Consider the following 27,009-nt stretch of genomic DNA (forward strand, 5'->3'; position numbering starts at 1 on the left):
TAATATCATCATAGCCACAATTTGATAACAATAGAATATTAGGTTTTATTCCTTAACTGGGAATTGTATAGGCCAACACTGAATACACTTTCAGTTTACAACAATGTAGCATCCAATTTTTTATCAACAGTGCCTGTGTATCACTTCCTACATTTCCTCATCGATGAGTAGTGTTATGAAAAATGCTGTAACATGTTTATCAGTAGTTGTCATGATCTGGAAGATTTAAAAAATCAAATCTGATATATGTAAAGTAGGTTCACTGTAAAAAATTATTTGCTGTCTCAACTAACTAATTTAAGTTTTGTGCTGCTTCATCTTTTATTTGTTTTTTGAGCTTAAAATATTAAGTTATCCTAACTTACACTAAATCTATATTCACTCATTAAACAAAAAAAGGGTCTCGAGGATGGGAGTGATGTTGACCAGTCCTGTGTGAACACAGGGGCTAGGAGGCTCAATGTCAAGTGCCAGTATAATGGCCACTGGTCAAAGATTGACAGACAGAATGGTCAGACCGGGGAAGCACAGTGCCTTCAGAAAGTGTTCACACTCCTTGACTTGTCCACATTTTGATGTGTTACAGTCAGAATGTAAAATGTATTACATGTAGATTTTGTGACACTGGCCTACACACAATACCCCATAATGACAAATTGGAATTGTTTTTTTTATGTTTAAAAATTTATTAAAAATGAAAAGCTGGAGTTAATAAGTATTCAACCCCTTTGTTAAACCAAGCCTCGATAGGTTCAGGAGTAAAGATGTGCTTAATAAATCACATAATAAGTTGCATGGACTCTGTGTGCAATAATAGTGTTTGACATGATTTTTGAATGACTACCTCATCTCTGTAGCCCACAAATACAATTATCTGTAAGCTCCCTTAGTCGAGCAGTGAATTTCAAACACAGATTCAACCACAAAGACCAGGGAGATTTTCCAATGCCTCACCAAGAAGGGCACCTATTGGTAGATAGGTTAAAAAAATGCAGACGTCAAATATCCCTTTGAGCACGGTGAAGTTATTAATTACACTTTGGATGGTATATCAACACAGTTGCTGGAGAGGAAGGAAACTGCTCAGGGACATTACCATGAGGCCAATGGTGATGTTAATACAGTTATAGAGTTTAATGGCTGTGATAGGAGAAAACTGATGATGGATCAACAACATTGTAGTTATTACAAAATACTAACCTAATTGACAGGGTGAAAAGAAGGAGCCTGTATATAATAATATTTTGAACCTATAAAGGCTTCCTTTTCCCTCTGTCAAAACATGCATCCTTTTTGCAACATGGGCCTAAAGTAATAATGCAAAAAATGTGGCGAAGTAATTTACTTTTTTGTCCTGAATACAAAGTGTTATGTTTGGGGAAAGTCCAATACAACACATTACTGAGTACCACTCTCCATATTTTCAAGCATAGTGTTGGCTGCAGTATTTCAGGATAAAAATTTGACCTGCTTCAGTAAGCTTTCACCAGAGACTGAGAAATGAATTCACCTTTCAGCAGGACAATAACCTAAAACAGAAGACCAAATCTACACTGGAGTTGTTTACCAAGAAGACAGTGAACGTTCCCGAGTGGCCAAGTTACAGTTTTCACTTAAATCTACTTGAAAATCAATGGCAAGACCTGAAAATGATTGTCTAGTAATGATCAACAACCAATTTGACAGATCTTGAAATTAAATAATAATGGGCAAACATTGTACAAACCTTCGACACTTACCCAGAAAGACTCACAGTTGCAACCGCTGCCAAAGGTGCTTCTACAAAGTATTGACTTAGCGGTGTTAATACTTATGTAAATGTATATTTCTGTATTTAATTTTCAATAAATGTGCAATTTTTTCTAAAAACATATTTTCACTGTCATTATAGGGTATTGTGTGTAGATGGGTGAGAAATTCAGGCTGTAACAACAACATGTGGAATAAGTCAAGGGGTATGAATTCTTTCTGAAGGCACTATATGTGGCTGGTGGTGTTAGGCAGAGCGAGGCAAGCCAACAGACTGCACAACAAGAGGACATACAAGCCAATGGCATTGTAATGGACATGTGGATGTGAATCTCAGTCAAATAATATTTTTTTAATTGCTCATGGAACCATGAATGTTATGAACCTCTTAACATTTTGTGTGCTCTTTCCCCAGCTTGCCAATTTGTACTGCCCCTAAACTCCACATACATACATGTGTGCTTTCCATAACAAAATGAATCCGACATAAGCCAGATGGATTTGATGAAGATGGGGTTTTTCTTCCAGCAAAGAGGCATATTGTCCACGTTGATGGTGCAAGATGATATAAAATACCCTCCTGGCTGCTGAGTTGAAATGGAAGAAAATAGGCAGGGGTCTATAAAAATGAAGTTGGAAGTAAGTACGCCACTCACATCTATGGGGGAAAAAAATATTTTCCAGGGACATGTTGTAGACATCGATTGGTCTGAGCAACTTGCTGTAATGCAGGTAATGGAGCTACTCTTCTCCTTTCATCTTCAGGGCGAGTGTGTGGCGAGGCGAGGGAAGGCCCAACAGGAGAGGCATATCAGTCGTAATGGACATGCATGAATATATGGGGGGAAAACAAACCCTTATTCTAATAAGCTAATAGTCTAGCTGGTTTGTGTGTGTGTAAGCTGTCATGATGGTGAATGATACAGAGGAAATGTGCTTTGATGATGGGGGCAGTTTGTATATTTTCCATGCAGAGAGTTATAGGAAGATTTACTGATTCTCACGTGGGGATAGCTTTAGTGGTTGAGGAGAGCAATGTCACATTCTGATGCTATTTATCTTCTTTTTAAGAGTACAATTTAAAAGAGAACTGCATTAAAGTAAGTCAAGTTAAAACCTGGGAAAAGTTTTGAATCGTGTTTTTATTATACAGTCAAAGATATTCATAACATTTGAAATTTCTTCAAATGTGCATTTTTGTTTCTACGGGTAACATTATTTCTTCGAAATACCCTTTTATGTTTAATCTGCTGTAGACATTCTATAGAAGATAAACCGATGTTGGGTGCCAAATTATTGGTGAATTTCCAGAAAAGGGGGCATAGTTCTCTGACATATTGGTCCACTTTGGACATATTCTGCATCATTTCAGTTCAGCATATCTTGACATTTTAGTGCTAAATCTGGTTGTCAAAAGTATCAACCTGTCCTCAGGGCAATTCGTAGGATTCGGCACTTACATTTGTTCCCCTCCATTTAGTATGATATACGTTAGCTTACGTTATGAATGGAATAGCAGTCAGACAATACATGACTTACCCAGTCTTACAATGTCAAATGAGTTGGATGACATAACTTTATCATAAGTCTTGGAGGACATATGCTACCGTTCAAAAGTTTGGGGTCACTTAGAAATGTCCTTGTCCTTGTTTTTGTCCATTAAAATAACATAAATTGATCAGAAATACAGCTGGCAGCTTCATTAAATGTTACCCGCAAAACACCAGTCACAACATCAACAGGGAAGAGGCGACTCCGGGATGCTGGACTTCTAGGCAGAGTTGCAAAGAAAAAGCCATTTCTTAAAACTGGCCAATAAAAATAAAAGATTAAGATGGGCAAAAGTACACAGACACAGGACAGAGGAACTCTGCCTTGAAGGCCAGCATCCCAGGGGTCACCTCGTCACTGTTGACGTTGAGAAATGTTTTTTTGTGGGTACTATTTAATGAAGCTGCCGGTTGAGGACTTGTGAGGCATCTGTTTCCCAAACTAGAGACTCTAATGTACTTGTCCTCTTGCTCAGTTGTGCACCGGGGCCTCCAACTCCTCTGTCTATTCTGGTTAGAGACAGTTTGTGCTGTTCTGTGAAGGGAGTAGTACACAGAGATGTATGAGAGTTTCAGTTTCTTGGAAATTTCTCGCATGGAATAGCCTTCATTTCTCAGAACAAGAATAGACTGATGAGTTTCAGAAGAAAGCTTTTTGTTTCTGGCCATTTTGAGCCTGTAATCGAACCCACAAATGCTGATGCTCCAGATACTCAACTAGTCTAAAGAAGGACAGTTTTATTGCTTTTTTAATCAGAACAACAGTTTTCAGCTGTGCTAACATAATTGCAAAGGGTTTTTCTAATGATCAATTAGCCTTTTGAAATTATAAACTTGGATTAGCTAACACAACTTGCCATCGGATCACAGGACTGATGGTTGCTGATAATGGGCCTCGGTACGCCTATGTAGATATTCCATTAAAAATCAGCCGTTTCCAGCTACAATAGTCTTTACAACATTAACAATGTCTACACTGTATTTCTGATCAATTTGATGTTATTTTAATGGACAAAAAATTGTGTTTCTTTCAAAAACAAGGACATTTCTAAGTGACCCCAAACCCCATATTTTTCGGGAGACCAGGCTGCTTGTTGCGTTGTTACAACAAAGGAGAATTAGAAGAAGAATTGACATTGCTGGTTAGGAGAACTAACTTACTAGGGTGGCAGGTAGCCTAGCGCTTAGATTGTTGGACCAGTAACCGAAAGGTCACTGGCTCGAATAGCCAAGCCGACAAGGTGAAAAATCTGTCTGTGCCACTTGAGAATGGCACTTAACCCTAATTTGCTCCTAGCGTGCCATACTACAAGGGCTGACCCTGTAAAACAACACATTTCACTGCACCTAGAATCTATATATTTTTTATTAACACCAAATTCTATGACAATTTAAGTTTTATTTATTTTTTATTTATTTTATTTCACCTTTATTTAACCATATAGGCCAGTTGAGAACAAGTTCTCATTTACAACTGCGACCTGGCCAAGATAAAGCAAAGCAGTGCAACAAAAACAACAACCCAGAGTTACACATGAACAAACGTAGAGTCAATAACACATAAGAAAATTACAAAAATACAAATCTATGTACAGTGTGTGCAGATGTAGAAGTGTAGGGAGGTAAGGCAATAAATAGGCCATAGAGGCAAAAAGAATGACAATTTAGCATTAATACTGGAGTGATAGATGTGCACATGATGATGTGCAAGTAGAGATACTGGGGTGCAAAATAGCAAGAGGGTAAATAATAATATGGGGATGAGGTAGTTGGGTGTGCTATTTACAGATTGGCTGTGTACAGGTACAGTGATCGGTAAGCTGCTCTGACAGCCAATGCTTAAAGTTAGAGGGGGAGATATAAGACTCCAGCTTCAGTGATTTTTGCAATTCGTTCCAGGCATTGGCAGCAGAGAACTGAAAGGAAAGGTGGCCAAAGTAAGTGTTGGCTTTGGGGATGACCAGTGCAATATACCTGCTGGAACGGATGCTACGGGTGGGTGTTGCTATGGTAACCAGTGAGCTGAGAAAAGGCGGAGCTTTACCTATCAAAGACTTATAGATGACCTGGAGCCAGTGGGTTTGGCGACGGATATGTAGTGAGGGCCAGCCAACGAGAGAATACAGGTCACAGTGGTGGGTAGTATATGGGGCTTTGGTGATAAAATGGATGGCACTGTGATAGACTGCATCCAATTTGCTGAGTAGAGTGTTGGGGGCTATTTTGTAAATTACATTGCCGAAGTCAAGGATCGGTAGGATAGTCAGTTTTACGAGGTTATGTTTAACGGCATGGGTGAAGGAGGCTTTGTTGCGAAATAGGAAGCCGATTCTAGATTTAATTTTGGATTCGAGGCGCTTAATGTGAATCTGGAAAGAGAGTTTACAGTCTAACCAGACACCTAGGTATTTATAGTTGTCCACATATTCTAGGTCAGAACCGTCCAGAGTAGTAATGCTAGTCGGGAGGGAGGGTGTGGGCAGCAATCGGTTGAAGAGCATGCACTTAGTTTTACTAGCATTTGGAGGAGCAGTTGGGGGCAAAGGAAGGAGTGTTATATGGCGTTCAAGATCGTTTGGAGGTTAGTTAGCACAGTGTCCAAAGAAGTGCTAGATGTATTCAGAATGGTGTCGTCTGCATAGAGGTGGATCAGAGGATCACCAGTAGCAAGAATGACATCATTGATATATACAGAGAAAAGAGTCGGCCCGAGAACTGAACCCTGTGGCACCCCCATAGAGACTGCCAGAGGTCTGGACAACAGGCCCTCCAATTTGACACACTGAACTCTATCTGAGAAGTAGTTGGTGAACCAGGTGAGGCAGTCATTTGAGAAGCCAAGGCTATTGAGTATGCCGATAAGAATGCAGTGATTGACAGAGTCGAAAGCCTTGGCTAGTGGCATGGGGGATATTCGATGCTAATCCAGAACGCCACAGGATGTTTTTGTGCTGGTCAAGGGCAGTCAAGTCTGTGGTGAACCAAGGGCTATATCTGTTCTTAGTTCTACATTTTTTGAATGGGGCATGCTTATTTAAGATGGTGAGGAAAGCACTTTTGAAGAGCAACCAGGCATCCTCTACTGACGGGATGAGGTCAATATCCTTCCAGGATACCCGGGCCAGGTCAATTAGAAAGGCCTGCTCGCTGAAGTGTTTTACGGAGCGGTAAAAGGTTAGAAGAACTAACAACAAAGGTTAGGAGAATTTACGTAGCAAGTTAGGTGATTTAGGTTAAGGTTAGAAAAAGCGTTAGGGGGAGGATTAATAACAGTTTTACAGTTGTCCCCGATGCGTCTCGAACCCGCAACCTTTGGATTTCTAGACGGTCACGGTATACCCCTATCCATCCTCCCCGACCAACCTTGCTTTTGTTTCAGTTATTCAGCATTTGTAACATAAAATAACATATCGTATTTAATGGATGTGCAAACATTTCAGTCCAGTCTTATGGTATTAGGGGCAATTTTGTGGACTATGTAGGACCATCATAATCTCTCATATAGAGTATGTCCGGAAATTGTGGGTATGCCTCACAAAAGGATTCCCGTAGTTCTTACAGCTTACATTTACAGAATAAACAAATACTATTGAATCGAAAGTGGGTCAAGGAAACACTCCGAATTTTTTTTTTTTTACCTAATATTTGCTAAATTTACTTTTGATTAAAATAATCAGTGCTGTTTGAGGCAGAGCCTCTGATTTAACTCCTGACCTGCTCTCCACTATAGCTGCTTCAGCCCTTCACTTTCAATCAAAAACATCCAGTCATCAGTATTACTTCAACCTGACAGCTTTAGACAATTCTGTTTTTTCAGCAGATTCCCAAACGACAAAACTAGTAGTGCTGATTGGCTAGCTCTCTGCCTGTCCCTTTGTCTGCCCTCTCCGTTTGTTCTATCCCCCATTTCCCTATTCACCGATTCAAACGATAGCGCTATTAGCCTGCTGGAAATCTGCCTGTCTTGGCATTATAGGGGCCTTGTTGTATTTTGTCAGGAAAACCAACTTTACTACAGAGTCACTTAGTCTTCATAAAAGTCTATTAAGGTAAGCTTGTCAGCGTGTGGTTGGATTTATGCAATAGTGTCATCCATCTTGAAAATAATTCATTATGATTTAGTGTGTTTGTGTGTGACAGTCAATCTCTGATTCTTTCCAGTATATGAAAAAAAAGAGTCAGTCATTCAGGGTAAAAATAAGGGTCAGTAAATGCTGATGTTAAATATTGGTATAGTGCTCCAAACATTTCATTTTTAAATGTAGACTTATATCCTAAATGTTTAAATGAATGACTATACTGCATATGGTCAAGTATATGAGTATATATAAGTTTACAGGTTGACATCACCAACTTTCATGGATAAAATAGGCACATGCTATCTGCTGTATTAAGAAATAAACAATAAATAATTTGTGTTTGGGAATAATCTGGTTATTGAACCACTGAGAAAAACTGACCAAATGTGTAGCCTATAGAATTAGTTTTCCATAAATGATTGTAAAATCTCCACCAAATTATAACCAACAATTTTGTTGGTGTAAATAGAGTATGAATGGAAATATAGGGTATGGTGACATATAGGTGACACAGAAACAACTAGGTTGCCCTCTTCTGGCCAGTGTAAATTTGATAGATAATTGATGGGAGTGTCTATGGCTAATTAGTTTCTGCTCTCACAGTAAGAAGAAAAATAGAGTTGTTTTTGAAAGGGATGAGAGTTTTAATGTGATTTCATTTATAAAAATCTGATACATTGGCACTCAATGCTGGCAATTAAATATTAGCATTAGTACATATTTCAGTACTTGGGACAGTTTTACAGTAGTTATTTCTAGAATAGCAACAGATGTGATCACAAATGAACATACTCTTGAGAAGAGTATTGAGAAGCTGCTATAAGAACAGTAATACATACATCAAAAGTGGATCTACGATATTTGCAATGGTTATTAAAATGATGTTCTGGATTTTACCAGACATAATCTGCCATGTAAATATTTTAAGTTCAAATAAATGTGAAATTGAAATGAGAACGACCAGGGTTTGATCAGAAGATATTGTTTTCAGGTAGAACAAGTGACAAATACATGTATCAAATATCAAAGTTATCCTGGGCAAATGCCCTGAGTGAAGCTCTATAATATAAGAGGTGAGGGCCCATCCTTTCCCACTGATCTCCCAGAGAACAAAGTGGACCTCAGAATAGACACATACCTCAACCCTTTGGTTCAATCCAGTGGAAACTATGTGATAATTACAATGCAATTACCAACACTTAGGGCCTCTCTTCCTGAAGTGTGTGTGTGTGTGTGTTGACAGGGGGCCGCGGCTGACCCCTGTATTCTAAGTGACCTCAAGCTCATCATTGTGTGTGCGTGTTTGTGTGTCAGGTTGCAGGTTGCAGGTGCAGAATGTACAGCTTCATGGGCGGAGGGCTGTTCTGTGCAGGCGTGGGGAACATCCTCCTGATTGTTTCTACGGCAACCGATTATTGGATGCAGTACCGGCACTCCAACAACTACATGCATCAGGGCCTGTGGCGGTACTGCATGCCGGGGAAATGCTTTACACACAATGGCAGCATTGGTGAGGACTACAGCCAGTGCACACAATGCTGTCATAACACTGTCATAACACCCAAAACATATCATAGTGAGCCATAAATGGTATATGAGTGGTGCTATTTCCATGTTATGTGCCATGTCAGTGGTACAGCATATGAATAACAATATGACGTGATGGGAGCTATACCAATCTCACCACAGCTTGTTGATTTTGGCATGAAAGAGTCATTATCCTAGTCACAGCATGAGCATCAAGGCTCGCTTTCCATAACAAGATTCATATTTGCCAAGCACAGTTCAAACGTCATAAATATGGTTAGTTTCAGGTCAAAACAGGCCAGGGTCAGTCTCTCTTGTACCCTGACAATTCCTGTTAAACTTTGACTCCCTGCAGCACACTTGGATGCCACCCGAGCACTCATGATCCTCTCTCTTCTGACCTGTTTCATTGGCATCATTATCGGCATCATGGCCTTCATCCACTCCTCGTTCTTCAACAGATTTGACAAAACCTTTGCTGCAGGCATATTGTTCTTCATCTCATGTAAGTTGGGTTCACTTACTTCTTTTCACGTATTTTACACATTTTACAGAGGGCATTTTCACACGTGAAATTATGTACCCTGGTTCGGTTTCCTTGAGCGTTTGTGGGAATTCTACAGAATACGAGTTGCTTTCACAATACCTGAAATAACCGTTTCAGGGTGCAATTAGCAAGACGCACATTCTACATGACGTTAGCGAACTAGCTTGTTTACAATGCGCAAAAAGTTCCATGTGACCCGCTCCACAATACCTGGTGCTCTGGTCCTGGATCTTGGACCCACTAATCACGCAGGTCCAGGATTTGTGTCAGCCAGGCTTCGTTTGAGTTTCACACAAGCTTTATAGCGCGGATCAGGGTACCGAAAGCTCCAGGATCCTGATGATCAGCGGATACGCGAAAGCACCTATACTGTTTGGTTTTCTTTCCATGTCAAATGTTGTAACTGTATGATAAGTGATATAAGGTTAGCTTTATTTGTTGGATGCTGAATACAACTTTTAGTTCAAAATTTTTAACCCTTTTATTTTACTAGGCAAGTCAGTTAAGAACAAATGGGTTAACTGCCTGTTCAGGGGTAGAACGACAGATTTGTACCTTGTCAGGTCGGGGATTCGAACTTGCAACCTTTCGGTTACTAGTCCAACGCTCTAACCACTAGGCTACCCTGTGGTTATTCCAAGATTCTGTCGGTCGAATGGTGTCTAATGGTTTTTATGAACCACATGTTTTTTGAAGAATAAATCTTAAATACACCAGGCAAAATTTGGCATGGAATAGCATAATGATATAATTGCAGTGGCAAACAGAGCATAGGAACACATCAGGAGTCTGTGTATTAGTTTGACTTTCTGAGTTGTGCATCGTCCTGGTGGTTGGCGATAGAACATATGTATAATCTCTAGGAACTATATTTACCAGACGTAAAAATAAATGTGTCCCTCACTATCAAATAAAAGTCCAAATAAATGTTTTGTCCGAACCGCACCATAATACATCGGAGTTAGACAGCGGATTGCCATTAGACCACGCACTTAAGGCGAGACGTCCTACCACGGAATCTATTTTACACAGCAGGGAAAAAAATATGGTGCAGTTTGGACAAAAATAGGATTCTGACATTTAATTGATAGCATGGGACACTTTTCATTTTACGTCTGGTAAGTAGAGTTCCTAGAGAGTACACATATGCTTTTGTTGACAGGAAACGTTTTTTTAGTGAAGCCGGCTATATTGTGGTATGGTTATTTTCCGTCGCCAATCACCAGAACGATGCACAACTCAGGGTGTCCAACCAATACACAGACTCCCGATTTTGTGTCACAAAGCTATGGCGAATCGGGACTATGGGACCTACACCTTCAGAGGGAACAAAAATCTTCCAATGCATTGTATCAAACTCAAAAATTAAGAAAACATAGCATCACTTAATGCGCCCAACATTATATGTACTCTAGTCGGAAAATTGTAGTTCGAGTGAAGGAGGCGCAATGCTTTTTATGGAATTTAAACAAATTTGGAAATGGAATGTAATTTGTTCAAATGGAATTTTAACAAACCAGCTATTACTTCTCATTGCAAATATATTTTAGCACATTCATCACAGTAACCGGTGATCTAACATCTAAATGCAACAATGTTTCACAGTCATTATTTTCAATGAGATAGCCAACTGCAAGCAAGCTGCAAAAAATAAGACAGTGTCATTCACCAGATGATCACTTGAAGACAAAGTTTGAAAGTTGTTCTTGAAAAGGGTGATACTAACAGTTTATCAACAACATCCAAATTGAGGCCTTCTTGTCCACCTTCTGAAGGCCTAGCCATTGGCTGACTGAGCTAGCTAGATTTTTCTACCCAGAGACCACCAAGGAAAAATCCTGATTGGATATTTTTTTCTCGTCAGTATTAACCCTTCTCTATCCAACACAAACTCAGGAGGTGAAAGCAGGAGACAACTACAATTATTGTAAAGATGAAAAATAAGTTAAAACAACATTTTAAATCATTCCTTAGGCCTTCTCTGAAGGCCCTCACAGTTCCCCACTGTATAATTGTCTGGATGAAATCTGGTTCTGGTTGAAGCAAGGTCATATAGTCAAATTAACTATAACTAGCTAGGTTTCCATCCAATTGTTGACAGATTTTTATGCAAATTTCTAATATACGTATAAAGACCATATGCTAATTTTCCCACCAGATATGTGTTTCCATCAAATTGGCTTGTTGCGGATAAAAGGCTGTGCATGATGACATTGTAAACATAAAAATTTTCTTTGCGCTTAAATTCCCATGTATCAAATAAAAAATACAAGTTAAATTGTTTTCCATCACATTTTCTACTGCTGGTTTTGGCAACATCTTACAGATACAGTGCGGGTATAGCCTATACACGATAAGATTATTATGGACAAAAGAGCAAGATAATTTTTATTTGTCAAATGGCAACCAAGCATTATCATCATGTCACCAGCATAAGACCCTCAATATTTATTGGAAAGGGGCACCAAGCTCATCACCATAAAGTTTCACCACCCTGTGAAGTTCATCATAACTTATTTCATATGTAGCCTAATAAAATGCATCCTTTCCCGAGTCATAGTGGGAGAACCACACAACATATCATCACATGACTCCAAGTTTACTTCGATATGATGGTTATTAGGCCTATATCAATATTTGTGCATAAATCCATTTCCACCACCATTTCTCACATAATTAATTTGACCAACAAAAAGATCCCACCCTGTGTAGCATATTTTGTTTGTCAACATTTTGTAAAGTTTACAGACAAATGTGCTTTTTCTATCAGGCCTATCATAACATTTTTTATCCGGCATGTAACCTACTTTACTCGCATAAAAAGTTTGGAAGAAAACCTGTTTACTGACTATAAAAAGAGCTATTTTGGTTGTTATCTGGGTGGTTTGGTCCACTATGCAGAATATCATGATTGATGTATAAAAAAATATATTTAAATATTCTGTGTTTCATTGTATTTGCAGGGACTTTAAATTTTGTTTACATTTTTGCATGTGTCTGCCTTTGTGTTTGGCACTTTCAACATTAACCTGAAACAATACTAGAAAATAAGATCTTAGTTCCATCTTATTATTGACTAAATCTAGCCTATTGTTTACTAATTAGACATACAAAAGGAAATCAGATACTTCCAACAGCAAACTGTTCACTAAATAAGTGTGCATAATTGTGTATCAGTGTTGAAATTGATCAGTATCCACTGACGTCACAATTTGACAGATTTCTGTGTTAAAACCTAAAGCATAAAACCCTTAAGACTTTTAAGAATCCAAGAAATGCAAAAACATGGAAGCCATCGTTAAATGATGTGATGTTGCAGTAAGTAGTTTGCTCTCTTTTTCTCTACAGGCTTTTTCGTGTTGCTAGCAATGGCAGTGTACACTGGCGTGACGATTAATTACTATGGTAAACGCTATGGCAACTGGAGGTTCTCCTGGTCCTTCATCATCGGCTGGGTGTCAGTGGTGCTAAACTTCTTTTCAGGTAAAACCAAAACAACACAGGTCACACTCCCCACATAACATTTAATTCTGAACTAATGTTTTATTTAAGAAAATATATTATATATATTATTAATACTCCATATGGTTAATCCAAGGCCGGTGTGTGTGTGTGTGTGTGTGTGTGTGTGTGTGTGTGTGTGTGTGTGTGTGTGTGTGTGTGTGTGTGTGTGTGTGTGTGTGTGTGTGTGTGTGTGTGTGTGTGTGTGTGTGTGTGTGTGTGTGTGTGTGTGTGTGTGTGTGTGTGTGTGTGTGTGTGTGTGTGTACGTCTGTGTGTGTGCGTCTGTGTACGAGTACATGATGTCTTTGTCTTTCTTTTAAAGGTATATTCTATATGTGTGCCTATCGGATGCACGAATGCCCCAGAAACTCAAACTCTCACTAGAAGACTTCTGAAATTATAATCAATGTCTTATATTGAGAGCTTGTGGTTGTTCCCCGAATTTGAGAGTCAAGATGGATCGATCCACTATTTACTTTTGGAACATGGATTCTAGTATTTTAAGTGATCTGAATAAAGGACGCTGGGGATAAACATGTCTCCTTTTTAATGATTAAATGCTTGTTCTTTTATATTTGCACAGCCCATTTTTACACGTCAGAAATATAGACAATTTTGAGTACAGGTTTGATATGGTAAAGTATATACATTATCTGCAATGCAGACAAACTAACACAGATCTGGTCAAGTAAAATTATCCAAGTACTTCAAATAAAATGTGACAGATGCATAAATATACTGTCTCCTGTATGTAGGTATAGCTACTAACAATCAAATTACGCTTTAGCAGAGTTGGGCAGGCTTCAAGAAATTATAGAACACAACTGCCCAGGGTCAAGCTATAGAAGAATAGCAGTCATTTTCAAGTGTGTATCTTTTGGAAAATGTTAGTAATAGTTTTATAGCATGTATGGGGATGCACAATAAGCTGCTATGTTGAACACATATGCCATTATTACATAGGCTATCATAAAAAAGCATGTATATGTTTGGATCATACAAAAATGATTTGGTCCTGTGGCAGGTATTCTTGTACAACATGATGAATGATATGATGTCCAGACTAACTGGATTGGTTAAGTGGAAGACCGCGATAAACCTATTGCATGCAAGATGATACACTGGTGCAGGGTAAACATATTTGCCAAACACATTGTGTGTGGAATTTGTGTCATGATTTCACTTCGATTGGTTAAACATTGACTGAGGTTAATTGATGGTAGTCAGAAATGTTTAGGCCACCATTTCCCATACTCTGGGGACCCCAAGGGGCAGACATTTTTTTTTTTTTGCCCTAGCACTACACAGCTATTTCAAATAATCAAATCTAAATAAGTTGAATATTTGAACTAGCTGTGCAGTGCTAGGGGAAAAAAAACAAAATGTGCACCCCTTGGTGTCCCCAGGACAGAGTTTGGGAAACTCTGGTTTAGGCCTATAGGACAACGTTTTGCGATAAAGGTGTTGGGAAAATGTATGCATATTTAAATTAATATGACAATGCCTTTCTGTATTTCACAATCAATCATCATGTTACATATCAACTGATGCCAAAAGTTCAGTGAAGACTAAGGATCTAATAATACATGTTCTTCACGCAACCGCGCCACTGGTACATGATGGGAAAGAAAAGACGAATGTCAAAACAATATATAGCTTATTTCCACTTAATTTGATTCATCTTGTTACCAGATCAATATAGTAACACTGCAAAAAATGAAGCTAAAAGATGTATTAGCAAATAGAATGTTGCAAGCCTCTTATCGAAGGAAATGTGCCACTTAAAGGCGCTGCATGGTCAATCCACTATCTGCATTGGCCGTGCAGCATTTACTGTGATACCGCCTCTGCAGAAGTCAGGTCATTCATACTTCTTGGGCTTTGTGGAGCAGCGCAAAGCTGTTGTTAAGGAAGTTGTCAAGGAAGTGAGTTTGTGTTTATACAGAACCTCCCGCCCCCACCTACCATCAACCAATCACATTGAGCCCTCGGCATTGTTACAGCATTTGGGAGGCGCACAGCAATGTGGTAGGGAGCTCAATTTGGCCTCTGCGTGGCTCCGGAGGCTCCGCAATTCCGTCACATATCCATACAGCGCCTCCATACAGCGCATCCGACAACATTTTCAGGTCAAGCATAAATTGGCTTTTAGAATTGATGCTCTGGCGCCCAGGCTCTACACTTTACTTGATGAAATGGCTGTTAAAAGTCGATTGACTATCCGTGCAAAGACGATTTCATCATCATTGTTTATTTACACTACTTTAAAATGTTCCACTTAAACCAACAGTTACCCTGATGTTCTTTTAAGAAGGGCTGAGGAGGCGCACTTGCATGTCAGAGGTTTTCTCAACTTAGTTCATGATTTAGCTGGAAAGACTCAAAATACAACTATGCTTTGCAAGTGTTTTTTTTATTCTCAGCAAGTTAATTTGTTCTATAGGCCTATTATATTCAACAAATGTTTATACAAGTAGCCTACAGATATGTCAAAAAGGGCCTCAAGAGGATTACCAAAGTGAACTAAGACCTGCAAGTCAACTGTCGAATTGTGCAGTTGCCATAAAAATATATGATTTCTGGACTGCTCAGATAGAGAAACAAACGAAAACAGTGCCTCAAGCTGTCACATTTCCAAGTTCATTAAACTGGTGCTACATTACATTTGGAGTCATTTGCAAGGTGCACATTCATTTTCCTTATACAAGCTCATGCATATGGAGGACATGTTTAAGATTTGGCTCAGTAATGCAATTTCGTGAGTAATTGAATCCAGTAATTAATTTGTTCTGCCTACCTGATCAAATGGAAATACTGTCCTCGCGCCCAAGGATTATTACTTCCGCTCTAACATCTCCCCTAATTGCCTAATAGCATTGCAGCGAAAATTCTGCCTGCATTAAGACACTTTCACATTAGCCAGTGTGATTGGAAATGTGATGACAACACGATATCAACAAATTAAGGCTTCAGTCGCCTAAATGTCGCAGGAGCACCACTTGTACTCTCACAGATTGTAATACCAACAATTACAGCCAATTTAGGGCGGAATTAGCAGATAGCCCTGTTATATCCCCCGCCTCAGTGATCCGCTCAAAATGACTAACTAAGAAAAGATAGTATAGCCTAGGGATTACAAGAACAGGCTACTGTTGCACAAAAAAAGTAATGCCATTTAGAGTAGTAAATGTTAGTTGTCTGTCGTCTATTTGGGAATGCCAACAGCAGTCCCACGGATGTTAGGAGTAAAGTCTAAGATAGGCTACATGTAGAAAGTGAAACGTTATCATTTGTTAATCATTGGTGTTGCCTAGTAATGGCTTACACCTTGTTATAAACAGTTGATGTTTATAAATAGTCTATAAATTGCACCGCAGGTTATGTGACATATACAATAGTCTAATGGCTTAAAATAGTAGGATATATGTTCATACTCAAATTTGACTGGAAAATGGGCGAATGGAAGCAAGTTTGACTGAGGCGCGGGAACAACTGCAGGACTTCGGTGGGAAGGCTTTTTCAGCACCATGGCGAGCGACCCTCCCTCTTCGTCATCACCATGATTAATCCATACAAAACTAATTCCATGCTCCGCCCCACTGGCGTGCTATTGGCTGATTACAAATCAATTTCACAATTTACCACAGTCGCTCCCCTTGGATGAATAGTAGGCTAATTTACCTCCCACTGGCACTGAATAAATAGTAGGCTAATCTGCCTGGCACCACTCACTGGCTGCCACACAGACGACAATTCTAGCGTTTGAGACTGACGAGAAGGGCAAGAAGTTTAGTGCTACCCTTCCCTGGTTTGTCAGGGTGCGCATAGCATCGACTCCACACGGACTCAATTTTGAAAGTGTTTTCAGATATTTAAGATGAATCTGAACTATACATCCCCCATGCCTCAGATGCCAGCCCAGAGGTCAACATCGTTCTTCATCGAAGATATTTTATTACACAAACCCAAGCCTCTGAGAGAGGTCTTCCACTCGCCGTTCTCAAGCTCTCTGGCGTCCCGAATGCCTCTCCTAGAATATGGATACCCACTGATGCCCACTCCGATACTAGCGCATCACCCGCACCATCCTCTACAAAAACTGGACCATCACCAGTATTTCTTTACGTCTGGTAAGTCAACGAAGGGACTGGTAAATGCATTCACGATGCTAAAGCAGTCAGAGAGTGCAATGACAGTTAAGACATTAACGTTGACATTCCGTTAGGCATATAAAGATTTAATTCCAAATGGGTCTTTTACAATGTTAGTGCATGCATAATTTCAATTTTAGTAGCCCATTAAACCTAATAGCCTGACAAATCGATGGAATTGTCTCCGGCTTTTTTCAACAGGTGCATCGGCCTTTTCGCTCGTAAACATTGGTGCAAAAAAAAAGTTTTCGAATAAATCCAACTCAATCAGAACAAAATCTATTTATACTCCATTATATAATGATTGGGTAAATATAACGAGGCCTAAGGTAATGGTGTGAAGAAATTGCATGGAGTAAAACGCTTTAAAGCCTGATTTTCCCACATGCCTAGAGTTTGACATCTCATTTAACTTAACAACTTAACTTAACTTAACAAATGTATATGTTAATATAATTTTATTAAATATTGTGTTGAATTAAATTTTGGATGCAATATTTATTTCACAGGGATGCAAATGCCGGCATTATTTCAGCATCATCCAGAGTTACCCGGCAAGCATTGCAGACGCAGGAAGGCGAGAACGGTTTTCTCGGATTCTCAACTATCTGGTCTTGAAAAGAGATTTGAGATACAACGGTACCTATCCACGCCAGAACGAGTGGAGTTGGCAACAGCGTTAAGTCTCTCGGAAACCCAGGTAAGAAAACTACATTCACACAATCAACATAGGCTTCGGGATGGTCGCATTGTGCTGCAAAGCAAGTTTATTAAATATTCCACCTTTGTCACACAGGTGAAAACATGGTTTCAAAACAGAAGGATGAAGCATAAAAAGCAACTGAGGAAAACACAAGATGACCAGAAAAATCCGAATGACTTAGATAGATCCATGGATAACGCAAGTGAGAGTGAACTCAACGAAAAAAATACAGACGATGTTAACAGTGGAATCGAGCCGAAATCGTACATTTTGGAAAATGAGGACGATGTTGATATCGAGGATGACATTTGCTCGCCAGAACCTTCACTATAGAGCAAGTGGCAAGTTGTTTTAAAAACAAATAACCATGACCCATTGTAAATGTAAATATTGAATTGTGTCTTTTCCATATGAAATTATATATAGCTTTTTTTAAACAAATCAATGATAATAATGCAAAGTAGTATTTATTCAAGGGTATGCGTAATATGTCACTACACATTCATTTTAGGCTCTGTCTATATTTATGTTTTCCGTGACTGTAAAATGCATCATATCAAACAACTGTACATACAAAATATAATCTGAAGCAATGTTCATTATTAGGAAGTTATTAATAATATTATTATTAGTATGACTATCTTTGAATCAAAAGTCAAACAAAAACCAGACATCTTCATTTTAAGATTTTTTTTATTGTTTAAAGCCACAAGTTGAATATTTTGCGAGAAAATATTTGAGAAACATTTATATATAAACTACTTTGATAAACAAAATCAACATCTCAATTGCAGCATGTCACATTTTTAACCTATCTTTTTGCACTTTCGTTCAGGTAGCCTAATGAAAGATGTTGCAGCATATGCCCTTTGAAGTGTTATTGCTTTACTATTAAAACGTGCATGATAACAAGAGCTAATTGTTTATTTAGCCTGTACCATTTCCCGTTTACCTTAGTTGGTTTTATTATTAGGCAAAGGGATTCAAGTTTCACATTCCTCTAAACTTGGATGAATTGACCAATGTTTAAATTTAATGCCAGTTAATACTTTATTAGTTCGTTATTAATCAATAATTATATCTTTATAGGACACTGGAGATTTAACTAGAACATTTGTATTTGTATTTAATTGAAATAGTCTTATAGGAATACTCATACTTTTGAAAAGCAATATGATTGTCAGTCCGGTTCTACGACCTCTTTTTTACTTCAATAATAATAGCATCTTCATTTGAATTAATTATGGTTATAATAATATTTTTAAGTAGGTTATTATTTTGCATAGGCCTACCCGCATTAATATCTTAGAAAATGCACCTTCCGTATCTAGACAAGAGATCAGTTGTAATAGCTTTTTACTAACATAACCCAACTATTAAAGAACCATGAGCCATTTAGCTGTGGAGGTAATGTGTATCTGAGGCTGCCTATTTAAGTTGCTCATGCGGTTGTAAACCTTGGTAGGTGGGACCACGCTGAGTGAGGAATACAAGAACGACTTCCCCACACTAGAACAAATAGTTGTTACATGTAACTTGGAGGAAGCTATTCATAAACATTCTCATGACTTTCATTCAACTTCAGTTATTCTGCCACTGGATCACCAAATGTCTTAGCAGAAAGAGAAGACGTCCACCACTGACTCAAGCAGTCGACTCAAAACAACATGGACCCCTCACAAATTGCGTTCAATGCTATGCTAAATGGGGATATTTGGACAGATATTTAAGTCTAATGTATGCATAATGTTGTTGACATTAAAAGTAAACCAACCCGTCGTTGGTCTTTGCCTCTCGGTGGTAGAATATTACTCGAAAGTTGTTGCCAAAAGGAATTAATCGTTTGCGTAGTAAAATAGGCTACCAGCTCCAACCAAACTAAATTTGACACTCAAGAATTAAAAAATGTAACGAATGTTGTAAAACAGAAAAAAATGTTCTGGAATAATGGAAAGAATGCAGGATAAAATAAAGTAATTCAGTATAGCCTAGAAATTCAGTCACCTCTTGAAACACAACTGCCACACCTGAAAACAATATGCATTGAAGATTATGATGATTTAAATATTCTCCACCTTTGTCAATCAACCATCACTTAATTGATTGGCAAATCAGCAGAGACACTAACAGAAACGATTTGGACAAATAACAGCAAAGGGAATTGAGAGCCCTTCATTGTATAATGAATGATACATGGATATGTTAGTAATAATAGCATGCTTTAATTTAAACACAACAGTAAATGTTGGGGGTTTAAATTACAACATTGAAAACAGTGTCCATGACTTGGTGAAAGTAACTCCATAACACACCCATTTTTAATTTCTCTGAATATGATCAAAATCAGTTAGTAAACATTGTTAAAATATACTCACATTAGATAATACTCATCAGTAGCATGCAGACACACAAATTTGACATATGAGAAACATGGATGAATGTCTAATTCTGATGTGAGACTGAGAGCTGGAAGCAGCACTACCCTTTAGGCCTACAGGTGAGCAAGTACGCTAATTTCTTCTGCAATGGCAATGTGTGCAAAAACAAGGGCAGTTTTTTATTTAAGTATTATCTCTAGTAGAAAAATAATTTCTTATTCATTTTCCTTTCAGATAATGAGTATTCACTATTTTCTTTTAACTCAACGCCCCGAGAAACAAACACCCACAACACACCAAAGGGTTGGAAACACACACACACACCAAGGAGTTGGAAGCCAGGGTCTGCCATGGTGCGCCCCTGGAGCAGATTACGTGTTAAGTGCCTTACTCAAGGGTACAATGGCAGGAGCTGGCACGCCACTTGCCACCAGATTGTCTTATCAGAATTGGGATTCGATCCGGCAACCCTCCGGTTCCTGGCCCACCTCTCTAACCTCTAGGCGACCTGGCACTTTACATGTGGGCCACTTCATCTGGAATGCCCTTTAAAAGCATGCACGCATGCACTCACACACACATGCACACACCGTACGCATGCACGCACAGGCCAAAATCATCAATACCAGCTATTGTCGAACTTATTGAGTCATTTAAATGTGCACCACAAGGCAGCTCTCCATTAATTTGGAAGGTTTAAATTAACAGGCACATCCAAACAGGATATACAGCACTCTCCCACCCTTTGAAAAGCAATTCATGTCATTTTCAAAAGATAATGCGGATTGACTGAGAAAATAAAATGCGTTGAAGAGAATAGGCCGTGCGGAAGGTGATCAATTAAAAGATTAAGCGTTTTGCAACACATGGATGCATCTGCATTTGGACCTAATAGTGGGGCCATCAGCTCATTTTCAGGGGCCAGCCGCCTACTCACATCAAAGCATTCACGTCTGCCCCGGTTATTCCAATCGGCAGAAAGGGATGCTAATTTAGCCCCCTTCATGTGTGGTGGTGAGACTCCTTCAATTAACTAGATTTCTATGGAAAAAGAGGGGTGGGGGGAAAGATGCAAAGAGAGTTGGTCTGGATAGGCAGTGTTTCTCATTAGGTCCAGTATTTATTATTACCCCCACACATCTGAGGCTTTAACACTAAAAACACAGTGCATCAAAGATGCCATGATGGGTTAAATGGAGACTATAATCTAATTAAAATATTACATAGGAGTAAATAGCTCTTTGATAATGATCTGACGGTTCTACTAAATAAATGGGGGGTGCTTGAGATTTTGTTTTATTGGGGGGGAATTATCACTTTAAACTACAGAGAACTAGTTTACAGACCCTAATCAGGTGGCCTTCAAAGGGTCATCTTTGTTTGACCCATTTGTATCTGTGAAGTAGCGACTGGGGGATACAGGGAGAAACTAATCAGGCATGGAACAAAAAGAGCAGATTATTTCAGATTAACAGCAGAAACCAGGTGCGTGAGAGGGTGAAAGGGGACAAATTGGAAATGTGGATAAAATGCCAAAGAGTGAATTACCAACTCATACCCCCCCAAAAATGAGACAATATAGCAGAGTACCGGAAGCTTTTTGATTTAATGACGTATTGTTGAATTTACAGAGGATGTTTCAATGTCAAGTGCAATCAAAACAACAGAGAAAAACAGGTGGAGTACACTGTACTGTTTCCCAAAAAAATGTACCAATGGTCTACCCACAGTATTTTTACTCAGTTGCCTACTCCTTGTCATCAAACAACCTACACAAAGCTTTTGTCAGGACCCGGTTACGAACCCGGGTCTCCGGAGTGAGAAACAGTCACTTAACCAACTGAGCCACGAATAGTCGGCAGAACCCACAAGATGAGGCAGACACAGCAGTACTTGACACAGTGTATTTAATGAAGTAAAAAGTTATTCAGGAAAACATGTAACTCCACAATCTCAAAAGGAATCCTACAAGAACAAAGGTAATCTTCCAAGACAAAAAAGGTAAATCCACAAGGTGGAAGGTAAAGCACAAAAAGCCTCAAAAGATACTCAAAAAACAAACAAGAACAAAAAACAGAATTCCACAAGAGAGTCCACCGGGATCAACAAGAGTTCTCAGAGTACTAGGGCTGGGTGCTAACATACAAACACAGAGCAAACAGAGGAAAACAAAGGGTTTAAATACAATCAGGGGAAACGAGGCACAGGTGCAAATAATAATGGGGATCAAGGGAAAACAAAAGGTCAAAAGGCACAATGGGGGCATCTAGTGACCAAAAACCGGAACAACCCTGGCCAAATCCTGACAGAATTCCCCCCCCCTAGGAACGGCTCCTGACGTTCCTACCAGCTCTTTCAGGGTGGAGGGCCCTGAACTGACGAATGAGGTCAGGGTCCCGTATGTCTTTGGCAGGAACCCAGGAGCGCTCCTCGGGACCGTAGCCTTCCCAGTCCACCAGATACTGCCAGGACCGCTGCACCCGGCGGGAATCCAGTATCCGATGGACGGTATAAGCCGGCTGGCCTCCAATGACACGAGGCGGAGGGGGAGGTCTGTCTGCCGGGACAAGGGGAGAAAAAACAACAGGTTTTAATAAGGAAATGTGAAACGTGGGATTAATCTTAAGGGATCTGGGTAAGTGTAGGCGATAAGAAACTGGGTTAACTCTCCTGGCAACCTTAAAGGGACCGATGTATTTTTGGGACAGCTTGCGAGACTCCACCCGTAGTGGTAAGTCTCTTGTGGAAAGCCAGACTCTCTGGCCGGGGCGCAGGGTAGGCCCGGGACGGCGACGTCTGTTGGCTTGTTGTTGGTACCTCTGTGAGGAACGCATAAGATTAAGACGGGTCTTCCTCCACATAAGCCGACAGCGTCTGACGAACTTCAAGGCTGAAGGCACTCTGACTTCTGCCTCCTGGTCCGGGAACAATGGAGGGGCATAGCCAAACTGACACTCGTGCGGGGACATACCAGTGGAGGAGGAGCGCAAGGTGTTGTGCGCGTATTCGGCCCAAACAATGAAGGACGACCATGTGGACGGGTTGTTACGAGTTATACATCGGAGGGTGGTTTCCAGCTCTTGATTCATCCTCTCAGTTTGGCCGTTGGACTCCGGATGGTACCCTGAAGATAGACTGGCAGAAGCCCCCATGAGGTGGCAGAAGGCCTTCCAAAACCTAGAGGCGAACTGGGGACCTCTGTCAGAAACCATATCTTGAGGAATGCCGAAGACTCGGAACACATGATTAATTACCAACTCAGCCGTTTCCTTGGCAGAAGGTAACTTAGTCAGAGGGACGAACCTGGCCGCCTTTGAAAACCTGTCGATAATCAGAATCATAAAACACGGGACGAGATGTTAAAAACTGTCCATTGTGCCAATAGATGGAATGCACTCGCATGAGATTTGCCGTGATGTTGACAGAGTGGCATGGGAGGTTTATTTCTTAGACTGGGGTAAGATGTCAATTTTTGGGACACATCCTCAGTAGTGTGCCTTCGAATCAGTGGGTGTTTCGGCCTTTAATCACTAAACACCCTCATCAAAGGTGGCCAGCTAAAGGGTGATCAAGCCTTAGCTTGTGTCCCATGCCCAATTAAGATGTCCCACAGGACTGTGCAAGGCAGGGGCGTCCTCTTCTCTGAGCCAGCCATACAGCTGACCGCATACCTCATATGCCCTCCTCAAGTTGGAGGGATCTGAATTGAGTTCTCAGGTGGGGGTGAGGGGTCATGAAGTTATAGCCCAGCAAGGGTCCTTCCGTTTGATCCAGATCCACTGGCTACCTCTTTCAGCTGCTTGAGAAACTGCTCTGACGGTCTGCCGCAGAGCCTGTCCATGGATTCCAAGTTCTTTCAGCAACCTGATGATGGAAGAAGCCACGAATCCTCTGCATCCCACTTCAACTGGCCAGACTTTTGCATTCCAGCCACGCTGAGTTGCGTCTGCTGCCAACTCTGTGTAACGCAGTTTCTTACGTTCGTAGGCCTCTTCAACAGAGTTTTCCCACGGGACTGTGAGCTCTATGATGTACACAGCCTTTCGATGATTAGGATAGTAGTATTGCCATGGGATGGAGGAAGGCCAGTAATGAAGTCCAATGAGATATGGGACCAGGGTCTGTGGGGAACAGGTAAAGGGTGAAGGAGTCCTTGCGGGCGGAGGTGAGAAGATTTGCCCTGGCAGCACACGGGGCAGGCATTGACGAAAGTGGCAACGTCTTCTCTTATGGTAGGCCACCAGAACTTACGCTGGATGAACTCCAAGGTGCGACCTACGCCCGGGTGACAGGTGAGGCGAGAGGAGTGCCCCCACAGAAGGACCTGAGTCCTCACTGCCTTGGGGACAAACAACCGATTGGCAGGACCTCCTTTCGGGTCCGGTTCAATAGCTTGAGATCGTCTCACGGTATCCTCAACTTGCCACGAGATCGGAGCCACGATCTTAGCAGCAGGAAGGACAGGCATGTCCGTGTCATCTCGAATGGCAGGAGCGTAGACTCGGGACAGGGCATCCGGTTTGAGATTCTTCAACCCGGGCCGATAGGTGAGGATAAACTGGAATCGATTGAAGAAAAGAGACCATCTAGCTTGTCTAGAGTTCAACCGCTTCGCCTGCTGGATATACTCCAGATTTTTGTGGTCCGTAAGCACTTGAAACGGGTGAGAAGCCCCCTCGAGCCAGTGTCTCCATTCCTTCAATGCCATCTTAACCGCTAGGAGTTCACGATCCCCCCACATCGTAGTTCCTCTCAGCCGGGGTAAGCCGGTGTGAGAAGAAAGCGCACGGATGAAGCTTCTTGTCTTCACCCCTCTGAGACAGGACAGCTCCAACACCAACCTCTGAGGCGTCTACCTCCACCACAAACGGTTAATCCGTAGTCGGTAGTATCAGGATGGGAGCAGAGAGGACGCGCTGCTTGAGTCCTTGGAAGGCCGTCTCAGCTTCTCTTCCCCACAAAAACATTGCATTGCCACCCTTGGTTAAAGCTGAGAGAGGGCCACCAAGCTGAAGTGCTTGATGAACTTGCGGTAAAAGTTAGTGAAGCCCAGGAAACGCTGAACTTCCTTAACGGATTGGGGGGTGGGCCAATCCGCTACCGCCCCTACCTTCCTGGGGTCCATTTGGACTCGACCGGGTTCCACTACAAATCCCAGGAATTGTACTCGGGATGAATGGAATTCACAGTTTTCCGGCTTAACGTACAGATGGCTGTCTAGGAGGCGTTTGAGTACTTGTCTGACATGCTTAGTGTGTTCTTGAAGAGAGCTCGAAAAGATGAGGATGTCATCCAAGTAAACGAACACAAATATGTTAAGCATATCCCTAAGCACATCGTTTATGAGCGCTTAGAACACCGCTGGGGCGTTGGTCAGGCCGAAGGGCATCACCAAGTATTCATACTGACCAGTAGGCGTGTTGAAAGCGGTCTTCCACTCGTCACCAGGTCTGATCCACACAAGATGGTATACGTTCCGTAGGTCAAGCTTAGTGAAAACAACTGCTTCCTGGAGCAGCTCGAAGGCTGTGGCCATAAGGGGTAGCGGGTAACGGTTACGGACGGTTATGGCATTGAGTCCCCGGTAGTCGATGCAAGGACGTAATCCACCGTCTTTCTTGGTCACAAAGAAAAACCCTGCTCCCGCCGGGGAGGTGGATGGACGCATGAGGCCTGCTTCCAGAGCGTCCTTGATGTAGGTATCCATAGCAGCTCGTTCGGGTGGAGATAGGGAAAAGATCCGACCCCTGGGAGGGCAAGTGCCCGGAAACAGTTCGATGGGGCAATCATAAGGTCTATGGGGTGGTAGCATGGTGGCCCTCTGTTTGCTAAATACCAGTTTGAGGTCATGGTAACACTCGGGAACTCGGGTCAGGTCGATGGATTCTAAAGACTCGGGAGTAGAACTCGGGGAATTCGGGAAAATACAAGTAGCTTGGCACGTAGGACCCCACTGCTTGATAGTGCCCACAGACCAGTCAATGTGAGGGTTATGGCTGTGAAGCCAGGGGTATCCAAGGACGAGAGGGAACTCAGAACAGGAGATCAAATGAAAGTTCATCAATCCCTGGTGTTGTGAAACTGAAAGTCGCAAGGAGGTAGTGACATGAGTGACAAGTCCAGATCCCAAAGGGCTTCCATTCAATGTAGTAATCCTCATGGGGTCACTTAGAGGTTCAGAGGGAACGCCATTCTCCTTCGCCCAGACACCATCCATGAAGTTACCTGCGGCTCCAGAGTCTACCAAGGCTTGAAGGTGAAGCTTGTGGTTGTCCCAGGAAAGGGTGACTGGAATGAGCAGACGGGAGTTGGACGGATGGGAGGAGGTTATGTTTCCCGTTACAGTTCCCCCCGGTCTGTACGGGACAGAGCGTTTCCCTGGAGCCCGGGACACGTGGAACGGAAATGGCCCGGTGTGCCGCAATATAGACAGCTTCGCTCCCTCATCCGGCGGTCTCTCTCAGCCTGGGAGATGCGTCCAATCTGCATGGGTTCCGGTGGAGCCAGCGAGGATAAAGGTGGTGACTCGGAGCTGGGACTGATAGGGGCTAGAGGTCTACGGTTGAGTTCTCTCTCTCTCTCAGACGCTGGTCAATGCGTGAGGCCAACTTGATCAGGGACTCGAGATTGTCCGGTGGTTCCCGAGTGGCCAGTTCATCTTGGATAGTGTCGAAAAGGCCTTTCAGAAAGCACACCGTGAGCGCCTCGTTGTTCCAGCCACTCGCTGCTGCCACCGTGCGGAACTGGATGGCATAGTCCGTCACGCTGCGCCGACCTTGGTGGAGAGTCAGGAGTTGTTTGGCTGAGTCAGGACCACTGCTTG

General features: G+C 41.3%; 2 protein-coding genes across 2 annotated transcripts; both read left to right on the top strand.

Moving 5' to 3' along the window:
• Positions 1–7,191: 7,191 nt before the first annotated feature.
• Positions 7,192–13,488, top strand: LOC123994707 (lens fiber membrane intrinsic protein-like). Its single transcript, XM_046297630.1, has 5 exons — positions 7,192–7,348; positions 8,693–8,888; positions 9,261–9,410; positions 12,801–12,935; positions 13,277–13,488. The coding sequence occupies exons 2-5, from the start codon at positions 8,714–8,716 to the stop codon at positions 13,336–13,338; spliced, it is 522 nt and encodes a 173-aa protein (XP_046153586.1). The 5' UTR covers positions 7,192–7,348; positions 8,693–8,713; the 3' UTR covers positions 13,339–13,488.
• A 3,213-nt stretch (positions 13,489–16,701) lies between these two features.
• On the top strand, positions 16,702–18,391 carry LOC123994714 (brain-specific homeobox protein homolog). Its single transcript, XM_046297641.1, has 3 exons — positions 16,702–17,084; positions 17,615–17,805; positions 17,902–18,391. Exons 1-3 carry the CDS (start codon positions 16,832–16,834, stop codon positions 18,139–18,141), a joined length of 684 nt encoding a protein of 227 aa, XP_046153597.1. The 5' UTR covers positions 16,702–16,831; the 3' UTR covers positions 18,142–18,391.
• Positions 18,392–27,009: the final 8,618 nt, after the last annotated feature.

Source organism: Oncorhynchus gorbuscha, linkage group LG02 (assembly GCF_021184085.1).
Source record: "Oncorhynchus gorbuscha isolate QuinsamMale2020 ecotype Even-year linkage group LG02, OgorEven_v1.0, whole genome shotgun sequence".
In the NCBI taxonomy this organism is placed as follows: Eukaryota; Metazoa; Chordata; class Actinopteri; order Salmoniformes; family Salmonidae; genus Oncorhynchus; species Oncorhynchus gorbuscha.